Source organism: Poecilia formosa, unplaced genomic scaffold, assembly GCF_000485575.1.
Source record: "Poecilia formosa unplaced genomic scaffold, Poecilia_formosa-5.1.2 Scaffold21, whole genome shotgun sequence".
Taxonomy (NCBI): domain Eukaryota; kingdom Metazoa; phylum Chordata; class Actinopteri; order Cyprinodontiformes; family Poeciliidae; genus Poecilia; species Poecilia formosa.
In genome coordinates, this window is record NW_006799960.1 from 1211256 (window position 1) to 1222252 (window position 10997).

The 10997-nt window shown below is 39.5% G+C and overlaps 1 protein-coding gene across 4 annotated transcripts in view; it reads left to right on the forward strand.

The window, feature by feature from the left end:
* Nucleotides 1–10997, forward strand: part of elmo1 (engulfment and cell motility 1 (ced-12 homolog, C. elegans)) — a 64189-nt gene that overhangs the window by 5412 nt on the left and 47780 nt on the right. Inside the window, exons 2-13 of one of the 4 annotated variants that reach the window (XM_016669253.1) lie at nucleotides 1725–1765; nucleotides 1901–1973; nucleotides 2087–2137; nucleotides 2220–2389; nucleotides 5558–5593; nucleotides 7238–7337; nucleotides 7827–7978; nucleotides 8065–8143; nucleotides 8884–8925; nucleotides 9232–9282; nucleotides 9465–9587; nucleotides 10482–10610. In XM_016669253.1, the coding sequence (XP_016524739.1) occupies nucleotides 1725–1765; nucleotides 1901–1973; nucleotides 2087–2137; nucleotides 2220–2389; nucleotides 5558–5593; nucleotides 7238–7337; nucleotides 7827–7978; nucleotides 8065–8143; nucleotides 8884–8925; nucleotides 9232–9282; nucleotides 9465–9587; nucleotides 10482–10610 (1047 nt within the window). The remainder of the gene's footprint in view (nucleotides 1–1724; nucleotides 1766–1900; nucleotides 1974–2086; nucleotides 2138–2219; nucleotides 2390–5557; nucleotides 5594–7237; nucleotides 7338–7826; nucleotides 7979–8064; nucleotides 8144–8883; nucleotides 8926–9231; nucleotides 9283–9464; nucleotides 9588–10481; nucleotides 10611–10997) is intronic. The other 3 variants (XM_007547587.2, XM_016669254.1, XM_007547588.2) reach the window with 3 other exon arrangements.

A 10997-nucleotide genomic window follows, 5' to 3' on the forward strand; every position in this document is an offset into this window, starting at 1 on the left:
ATAGATAGCATCATGAGGAAACGCAGTGTAGAAATATTACAGCAACATATCAAGACATGAACCAGTCAGGTTTTATTTTTTTTGTTCTCGCACTGCTCTGAAGTCAATCCTAGAGAACAAACCTGACTTATTTACATCAGTTCTGTCTGACAAAAAAAAAGTGCTTTATTTAGTCAATTTGCACATCTTTCTACATTTTTTTTTCCCGATTTTGCAAGTATTGTTCATGACCAGTGTTGTACTGCTATTGAGCCTCTCTATCAACTCTAAACTTTGATTATTAGCGGATGAGTCATTGGGCACCAAAGAAATTAAAACCAAGTGAAAAGTCTTCACCAAAAAAGGTGCTATTTAAAAGAAACTAAATTGTTTATGAGCAGACTGAGCTCCCACATCCACATTATCACGCCTCCCAACGGCTCCGTTAGGTTTGAAAAGTAACATCAGAAGCTTCGGGTCTCTTTCTCTCGAACGCCTTCGAAAACATCCAATGAAGTGTCGCCGTTATGAAAAGTCGTCGTCTCTCACCGCCTCGTGAGATTCGGTTTCTGAATCTGCTTTGGATTTTGTTGGTTTGTGGCATTTCAAAATGCTCGAAGAATGTTTGTTTGTTTTTTCTTTTGTTTTTTTTTTTTCCATCTGGAAAAAGGAAAAATTGGGAAAATATTTGTGTTTACGGATGTTTATACCCATCATATTGTTTAAATGTTGTGTCCCTCTTTCCCTCCATTTGTGTCTCCTTCCTTTTTTCCCCCTTCTATTTTATTCCTTCATTTATTGTCATACTCTATTTACCTCCTTTCTTTAATTTTTCTTTCTTTAGCTTTTCTCATTAGTCCATTTTTCCCCCCACTTACTTTGTCTTCCTGTTGTTTGATATTTCTGACATTTGCACCTCTCTGCTTTTTTTTCTTTCCTTCTAAAACCTTTCCTGACTCCTTTATTCTGTCATTCCTCCTTTATGTTCTTCTTTGCACATATTCTCAGCTCTGCTTTTTTTTTTTTTTTGCAGGCTCCATATTTTAAAGCCTTTCCACTGCAGTTCGTAGTTTGAGTGTGGAGTCTCTCCATAAAAAATGTAGAAACCTTTGGGTTCGGTAACAAGTCGGCTGCCGTGTACAAATCAATACTGAGACGAGTAAGGTTTACGTGGGATTTGATGTTGAATTTATGAATGTTTACAAACATAACTTACTCTATCGTCAATTCTGCATTTTGATTATGTACTTTAACACGATCTGAAACTAAATTTTAAAGCTTAATCTTTTCTGTTCCCTCTTATTGTGCCCACATATGTTCCCTAATCTAAATCAAGAGACAAGTTTCACTTTCGATTGTTTTATTTGCTTTTGTTTTTTGTTTTTTTTAACTAAAGTTTTTTGAGGAATTGAGAAGTTGTGTTGCGTTTCATTGTACTGCTAAGATGAGCAAAAAGTTTTAAAAATGCAATTAAGAATGTGAACTAATGCGCTCCTCAAAGCTGCTAGAGGTAGGATGCCTCTGCTGTGGCCTGAGAAGGTCTTTTAGTACAGCACAAAATGAAAGAAACGGAGCAATAGACTACACATGGTCGGCAAACTCGGAACAGCAGTAAGACAAACAAACAAGATGAACAGTCTCTCATTGTTCGAGCCCTGCTGTTTGAAATAATTGCAGCCCACTCTGGATTGAGTGGAACGTCAGTCTGGACTGTGAACCTAATGTCGTTTCCTCTTTATCCGCAGAAAAAGCCCCTTTCAGCCATTATAAAGGAAGTGTGTGAGGGGTAAGTGTGCGGCATGCATTGGAAAGTGCTTATTCTTCATTATACATTTTTGAAATGCTATTAGGTTCAAGATTTCCTTTACTTTTTTTTAAATATCGGCTAAAGCGTTCATGTTTTTATTTCATTTGTTTCCAGATGGTCTTTGGGGAGCCATGAAACCTATGCTCTGCAGATTGCCGATGCAACAAATTTCTACATCACAGAAAAGGTCTGGTTGTCAGATTTTTATATTTTTTTTTTTCACTATAGCCTCCATCTGGGACGAAAGAGAAGCTATGAGCGCATGCTAATTTGTGCTTGCATGTTGGAAATCTTCCACAGAATCGCAATGACATCAAAAATGGCTCCATCCTGCGTCTAACCACTTCTCCCGTAAGTTTTGACTTCTCTAAACAACATTTAATAAAAAGAAAAGAAAGCTAAACAACATGAATGTTTGTCTTTTGTCTTCTAGTACCAGACGGCCCTCCAGCTTCATGAACGGATCCAGTCGTCCAGCATGGATGCAAAGCTGGAGTCGCTGAAAGACCTGGCCAACGCTTCCAGGGACATCACCTTCGCGCAGGAGTTCATCAACCTGGACGGCATCTCGCTGCTCACTCAGATGGTGGAAAGCGGCACTGAGTAAGTTGAACTGTTTGCTCGTCTTACGCTGTGTTTTCCTTTCTCTTGAGATGATTTTTCTCTCCTCTCATTTTTCCAAATGTGTTTTCATCTGAATTTGGGAAGAAGCCATTGACATTTATTTACGTTTCAAAATGAATACGCTCTAAGACTTTAAGGACGCCAACTCAAATTAAACCTCGGAGCAGTTTTTGCTTTTCTTGTTTTCAGTTATTGATTTATTTAAATCTGTGACACAGTAGCCCTCACTTATCAAGCAGATGAAAAACGGATTTTCTGTACAGTCATTTCATGTTGATATATATTTTAGAGAGAACTACAGCAGAAGAAATGCAGACTGATTAAAACTGGTGGTCTGCATGACCCAAATCATAAGCTGCACAAGTTGTCAGTGCAGTCGTCTATAGGTGTGTCCTCATAAAGTTAACATAGAACTGAATTTAAGGAAGAAAACCTGGCCCTCCAGAGCTATTAGAGTGCAGAAATTATTTTTGGACAATAGCTGTCAATGCGTCATGAATGTATTTGTTTCTGCCACTTGTGTGACCTGGCCAATATTCACTCACCTCAGCATGCCAGATGCTTGAGCTTCACTTCTTGGTCACACTCATAGGGCACTGAAACGCTGTAATCAGACGTTTAGTTGACCCTTAAACATAAAAAGCCCTCCAAATAATTAGATAGGAATTGTGACTGCACAGCAAAAGCAACATACTCAATCCTCTAAATTCAGCTCAGCAAACAAAATCACCTTTATTTCCTATGTAGCAGCTGTTTTTCAGCTCACCAGCATACATGGCAAGGTAAAGTGTCACCCAGGTGTGAAAACAGGAAGTGTAGAGAAAAGGTCCTGTGAGTTTAATGGATGCTACAAGTTTTGAGATCTTTGAAGATTTGTGTTAAGCGGAGGACGGGTGTCTCTTTAAACCATCAAGGGTGAAGATTAATGTTCATTAGTTTCCTAAGGTGAAATCCATCAGTATTTTATGCTTGATGCAGTTTTTATTATCCAACTCTTTGGTCTGCAAAGAGAAAGTTGATGAAATCGAGAACATCACACAATGTCAAACACGTCCTTAATATAGTGCTGTGAAAATCTAAACCTGCTGTGGAGAAGAAGAAAAACACGCTGTCAGGTCCTGTCACACTCTACGCACTGAATGTTTCCAAGCAGTTTGTGCCGGTTTTTAAAACGATAGTGCTATGTAGTTTTTGTTTTGCAGGTTCAAATTGTGGCCAGAGAGCTAAACGTCTTCCTTTCTGCTGAAACGCCGTAATGCTCTCCCATTTCTGCCCACTAGCCTGTTTGGTTACATGGAAAATCACTCCTTAATTTAAAATTCTGAAGTTCAAAATGAGCAAATACTTGCCTCTTATTTAGTGTTACTGTCCATTTCTTTTACAGCATCACACTTGTTAGCTCTGCTCATGCTCCGGGCTCTTTGATTGCATATACTTTTTATGTAAATGACTGCTTTAGTTATTCGGCTGGAGAGAGCTTGAGATAAATGTGTGTGTGTGGGTAAAGGAGACGATGCAGAGCGAGTGCTTCTGCTGCACTTTCATATCAACAAAAGGAGCTTATTAGACCCAGAAATGTAGATGGATATCAGAAACAAACATTCACACACTCATTAGTGCGCCTGGCAGCCAACTTGGCGAACTGTAATTATTCAAGAGGCGCAATGCTTGAGGCTCCTGAGGGCAGAGCCGCTGTTTGATCTGATGCCTCTCCCAAAAGCGTGAGGCCCTGCATTCATGTGGAAATCAGCCGGCGGGATGCTGCTGCTGTCCACCAGAGCTGTGTTACGTACAAGCAGATGTCGCCCTCTACTGACAAAACGTGGCGTAGCAAGTTATGTTTTTCTTTTTTTTTTCTTTTTTAGATCAGAACAAAAAGAAAAAAGAGCATACCTAATTTATTTCATTGCATCTGTGTACAATGACAGCATCTTCTGCTGAATAGCTAGAGGCCCGAGTTTGCTGGCTAGTCAGAGCAACATCAGTGCATTTTATGTCATCCCATCTCCGACTTTATTGCACGACTGACTTCTTTTATTTACTTAAGGATAACTGTTAAAATGATTTAAGCTGCTATCAGCTAAGAATATGCACAGCAACTCCAAGAATAATTGTAAACTTGAATAGCAGATGTAATTCTTTATTAAACATACTTTGTTTTGTTTTGTTTTTTGTCACAATTTTAGTTGTAGTCATTCTGAAAAGGTTTGCTGGTATCAAGAGGATTCCTGACAAAATCCACAGACTTCTAAGCACTCTGCAAATGTAGATGCAGTGAAACTCTTGAATTACTTGAATAAAATGAACTGGTTTACGTCAAAGAAATGACGTGAAAATACACTTAATAGCACAGTTAAGTGTATTAATATGGGCAATTTAAATAGCAGAAATTTATCAACCTTCATGAAGCTGTTCTTTTTCATTGTTGGCTTATTATATTCTGCACTTCAGTCATCTTTCAAAACAGAAACAATCTGTTAAAAGGTTTGAAAACAAAAGGTTTTCAAAACTTTCGTGTCCTTAGATTTGAAAACCTGGGTTGAAACCTCCAAACATGTGCTTTATCATCGTGGGCAAATACCCCAATTTTTGCCTCCTCTAATTTAAAATGTCTTTCTAAGTCATTTAGCCTGAGTTTGTTCCTCATACCTTAAAGAAATCTGCAATGACTTATCTTCGCCATTCTCGGTTTGTGAAATTTTTCAAAGTTGTATGTTTTGAGATCGTTCCAACCTGGAAACAGAATCATCCGTATGAGTCATTAATAACCCAAAAATAAAATAAAAATGTTCACTCAAAATGAGTCAATGTAAACTTCCAAAGGGAACCTCATGTCTGTTCACAGGTAAATCTATTTTTGTCGTCTTTCCCATTTTTTAAGGCGTATTTGCAGCACAATGTGGCTTTTAGGCTTGCTTCGAAAAAAAAAAAAATAGTTTGTCGCTTACTGCATTTTCATCTGATTTTGCTTTGCATGCTTTCAATATCCCAGCAGATTCACAGAACAACGATGTGCTTAAGTATTAAAATTTGGATTGAAACACTTTCAGGTTAGCGTCATAAGAATTGTCACCTGTTTTGTGCCAGCTCTAGGTTTTCTTATGTTGTTTCCCCTCTGTGACACCAAAGTTTCTCAAATCTTTGCAGGCGCTATCAGAAACTTCAGAAGATTATGAAGCCATGGTAAGCCCCCCTCCCTTTCCCGCTCCGTCTTTCGGTCGGGTAATAACACCGCTGGCTCTCTTCTCTTCCTAACCTCGCTGCTCGAGTCTGCATGATTAAGACTCTGGCCTCAAGGGGAATTTTAACACAGGCTTCCCCTTTTAAAAAAAAAAAAAAAAAAAGAAAATGCTTAATTTTATTTCCTGCATGTGGTTTGGGCAGCCAGTGACAAAAATGTTCACGAAAAACCCAAAAGAAAACCAAGATTCCCTTTTTTTTTTTCTTTCTCCTTTTTTTGCCTAAAATTTTACCACTTTTACCCAAATTGTGGTTCAGCTGTTTGGTCTTCACCCGAATTATATCTTGGTTCTCTTCAGGTTGAAGGTGTAGTCCGTGCGCTCCCATCGTTCAGCCTCTTTTTGACTTTGATGTTCTTAGTCCAAAGCTTTTATCGTCACAGGACCCTCCTCCATCTTTCTACGAGGACTGCCTCTTTATTTGCCTCAAGTAGTCTTTAGTTTCATTATTTCCATCATTTCTTATTTCTCTATACATTTTTTGTAAAAGAAAAAGCTGTTTCGATTTTTTTCTGGGTGTGAGTTACTAATTTTCCGTGAAACTGTTTTCTAATCCTCTGCTGTGCAGCAGAACTTACTAACCCACTACGTTTACTTTTTAGAGTAGGAGCGCTTATGACGTCATTGACTGTCGTTTTAAATCTCCAAAACAGCAGAACAGGTTTTATTGCCCATAAGGCCTAATGGTCAGTGTTGATAAAAAACAGAGACTCGAAACGTATCGCTCCGTAATTTAACTACCGAGGTAAATGATCCTGACCTGACAAGTGACCGCTGGAGATGGACACCAGCCACCTGCGACTCTGCAAGGATAAGCTATAGTCAGTGGCTGGGTGGACAATTTAAATTAACCTTTGATGATGTTTCACTTTGAGATCGGTGTTCTTTGTTTTACTTCTCGTTAATAAAACCAGTAACCATAAGAAGGTTAAGCCAGGTACAAACAGCAGAGGTCAGCATTGCTTCACTTTTGGTGAAACCAAATCATTTTTACAATGTTGAACCTTTTACTACAATTTTATTATTTATTTATTTTTTTTACTTTGAGAAAAGTAATAACAAATCCCTGGTTATTTAATTAGGTCGCTCCTGCGGGTTCACGATAATCAGTTATCTAATAACTTCTTGCTTTGGCTTCCTGCCGCGCTCTCAACCTCATCTACTTAATTTATTTCTGCTTTATTTGTGTAACTGCATCTGTCCTGTTAAAGCAGCACCCTCCGGTCCTGAATGAACTCCATCCAGCTCCTGCCGACCTTCTGACAGCCCTGCTGTTTGCTGGCAGCCATTCTGTCTGTGCTTGAGCTCAAAACCTCTTTCCCATGTCTCCTGCTACGCTCGTTTCTACTTCTCTGTCTTCAGCAAGCCATTTTGCAGCCTGGAGTTCTTTTTTTTTTTTCAGGTCGCGCTCTGCTTCCTCTCCGCCACCTTTCTGTCTCTCTCTCTCGCTCGCTCGCTCTCTCTCTCTCTGCTGACCGCTTGCTTCTCGTTGCTTCCCGAGGCGTCTGGGCTTTGGGTCGAAATGCTGCTCTTTGCCCACTGGTGGAGAGAAGTTTTCCATTGTTTGTGTTTGTTTTTTATCCCGTAGTTTCGGTGACCTGCTGTCCTTTACTTTGACGGCCTTTGTGGAGTTGATGGACCATGGGATTGTCTCCTGGGATACGTTTTCTGTGGCCTTTATCAAAAAGGTCAGCCAGGAAAATGCCACATTAGCCAGGCTCTACATTTATTGGGAGCCCGTGATTCTCTAGATGGATAGATGGATAGATGGATAGATGGATAGATAGATAGATAGATAGATAGATAGATAGATAAATATTTCATGAGGAATACCCTTTTCACAGTTTGTCAGATTACAACAACCTTGAATGTATTACAACGAACTGTTTTTTTTTTTTTATTATTGTTGTTGTTTTTTATACATAGTTTTTCCAAGATGTTTTACAGCAAAACTCTTAGCCTCTTTGCTTTCACTTCACAACAATGAACTACTCTGGTAGTGTATGACATAAAATGCCACCAAGAAAATAATGTAGAAAAATGACAAAATGTAGAAAGAATTCAGGACATCTAAATACTTCCTTCTACCACGGTACATCAGAAAAAGTTAAAAGTAGACTGACTCCTTTGCATTGTTTAAAAAAACAAAAAACCCTGTGTTCTCTGACGATCTAAAGATTGCCAGCTTTGTGAACAAGACCGCCATGGACACAGCAGTGCTGCAGCGTTCCCTGGCCATCCTGGAGTCCATGGTGCTCAACAGTCAAGATCTTTACCACAAGGTGGCGCAAGAGATCACGATTGGGCAGCTCATCCCACACCTTCAGGGGTATGAAATGGAACAGTTTTTTTTTGTTAATAACCCAGTTTTCATGAATCACTTTTAAATAAATCACACGTTTCCATTGATTCCAGGACTGATCAAGACATCCAGACCTACACCATCGCCGTTATCAACGCTCTGTTCCTTAAAGCTCCGGAGGAGAAGAGACAGGTGAGGCTTCCAGCTGCGTCACCGGCAGTTTTGTGATGCAGCGGTGAAACGAACAAATGTGTGACTTTGTGTGCGTTTTGGTTTGCTCTGTGTTCGACGACGAGAACGTCTGTCTTTCCCTTCGTCTTTGCCAAAGTGATGTTCATTCTCTCATCTCTCCCTCTCACCTGTAGCCAATTACACGCTCCCCGCGTCAGCACCACAGGGCCCGGCGATGCACTTTTCACATTAATTATGAATGACGCTAACTCGAGGGCCCGTCTCGTGTTCAGCGCTCGGAGCTGAAGAAACGTTAGGCAGTAAAAAGGGACGCATACAGATTCTAGAGTTGCAGTAAAGCCTTTTTTTTTTTATTTTTGTTGTGTGCTTGGTTTGCAGAAACTTTTTTTTTTTCTGGGTCACCAGGCTATAAAAATATGTGTCCACGTCTATATATATATTTTTGCAAACGGGCAGTTCTCTTGTTGCTTATTTTAAGAGTGTGAGCGTCAAATAGCATCTATTTGATTCTTGGTGGTGTATGTGTGCGTACAAAAGGACCTCAACCATCAGTGAAACTATTATTATGGACTCCAGCCCTCCTTCCTCTAATCCCCAGCAGAACCACAAGCTGCACCACTGACATAAATTAGATTATTTATTTATTTATTTTTTTTTTTTAAACTTCCCGCCACATTCACTCACTCACCCTCTCTGTCTCTGTTTCTGACCTTGCTTCCTCACTGCACACGACATGGTAGTTTGATGAGAACATTGTGGACATCCTAAATTGTCCCCTGACAGTAAGTGCACCCTTGATTAGCACACTTCGTAGTTTGCATTGTAGAAGAACATCTGCTAGCGCATCTACTATCCCCTTTAAGTTTCTGTCTTGAGCTTCTTTTTCTTATTGTTTTGCAGCCTGTCACTGCGTAAAACTGCCATGAACTCTTTATTCTTTTCATTTTTGCATAGAAAATTTTAAGATCAGAGGTTTGCCTTGATATGGTGTCTCACTTTTATCACTCCCCACTTTCTCCTTTCTCTCTTCTTATGTTCTTTTTCTCTATTCCTTGTGTTCCCTCTGTTTTTTTTGTCTAAATCCACAGGAGATGGCCCACATTCTAGCTCAGAAGCAGCTACGCTCCATCATTCTCACTGTAAGTTTTTCTGAAACTCTGCAGTTTATTCCCAGTGTTTTCAGTTGATTTTTTCCCATCGTCTTCTTTTTTGTTCACCCCCGAAATTCAGACTTTTTCTCACTTCGTCGTCATAAAACTTTCCACCTTTTTATATATTCTATTGATTAAAACTCTTTTTCCTTCTTGACGTCCTCATGCAGAATGTGATCCGGAGCCCCACGCCCATTAATGATGAGATGGCGCATCAGCTGTATGTGCTGCAGGTGCTCAACTTCAACCTGCTCGAGGACCGCATGATGACCAAGATGGATCCTCAGGACCAGGTTCGGATCATCTCTCCCCCAACCCCAAAAAAAACCCCTTTAAATTAAGATAATTGAAACGTTTAAGTATTTTTGTTTCAAAAATATATACATTTTGAGTTGAACACCATAAATTGAAACCACTAGCTTTTACTGTCATTAAAAATATATATATTAAAAAAAGAAAAAGAAACCTTCTCCTGACACTTTAGCTTTGCATTGTGTTCAGACATATCCAGCACGATGCTTCTAAAAAAAGGTTTTTAATGGATGATGTTATTTAGTTCATCTCACACTTGGCAGAAGAAACAATATTTTTGCAGCTAATTAACCAGAGTAGTGTTGTGCAACGGCTTCCAAAAATAAAATCCGTTAAACTTCTTCACCTCTGGTGATGGATTGGCATACATTTGTTGCCAGTTTTTCCCAGCACAGGGATTTTGTTCTGTATTTATTATCGATTGCAAATTAAATAAAATGCCTTTATTCATAGTGACATGTTTGTTTTTATTGATTAGACATCAATTCACTTTCCTGGCCCTTTAACAGCAGCAAACTCTTGTCTTGTCCAACTGGACTGTAGCGTGTGGGATTATTAGAGGACAAGCACCCACCTCCGCGGTCATTATGTAATCAAGCTGCCAAAATAGGTACAATAATTACCTTTTACATTAAGAAAAACGGCCTCACATTCGACCTCAGATATCAAGAAATCATGATGGTACTAACAATTAATATTGATTTGGCCTCTTAATAAAGCAGTGTGTGAAAATGGTTGTTGGCCCTCTTAATTTCATAAACTGCCAGACAGCTCAGATAAGTCAGCAGGATTCTTACCTTATGAAGCTCTGAATGGAATAACGTGGCCTCTGGTTCTTGAGCTGCACTTTAATATGCCCCCCTCTGCGTGTTCAGGCTCAGAGGGACATCATCTTTGAGCTTCGAAGGATTGCCTTCGATGTGGAGAGCGAGCCCAACAACGGAGGCAGCATCGAAAAGCGCAAATCCATGTACACCAGAGACTACAAAAAGCTTGGCTTCATTGTAAGTTAGACGTGTGTGTGTGTGTGTGCGTGTGTGAGGTCTTTTTTTCTTTTTCTTTTTTTTAGAGCTGTAGCAGAATAACTTAAGCTAAAACTACCTTTGCTTGACATGAGCCTGGAGCATTTTTGGGGGGGGGCGACCTCTATGCTTTTGCACTTGTGTGCTCAGTAAAAATGAGGTCAACTTGACTGCCTCGTTCCTCTGCCTTACAGCTTTTATGCTTCCATTCAGACACATACACTTAGACGCAATAATAACGGTCCTCCACTCATGTACTACAACTCCATTGTATCAGTTTTTACTGAAGTAACTTTTTCAAGATGAAAAGTAATTTTAAGAGTGCATTTTTACTGCACCATACTTTTAACTTTGACTCAAACTATATAT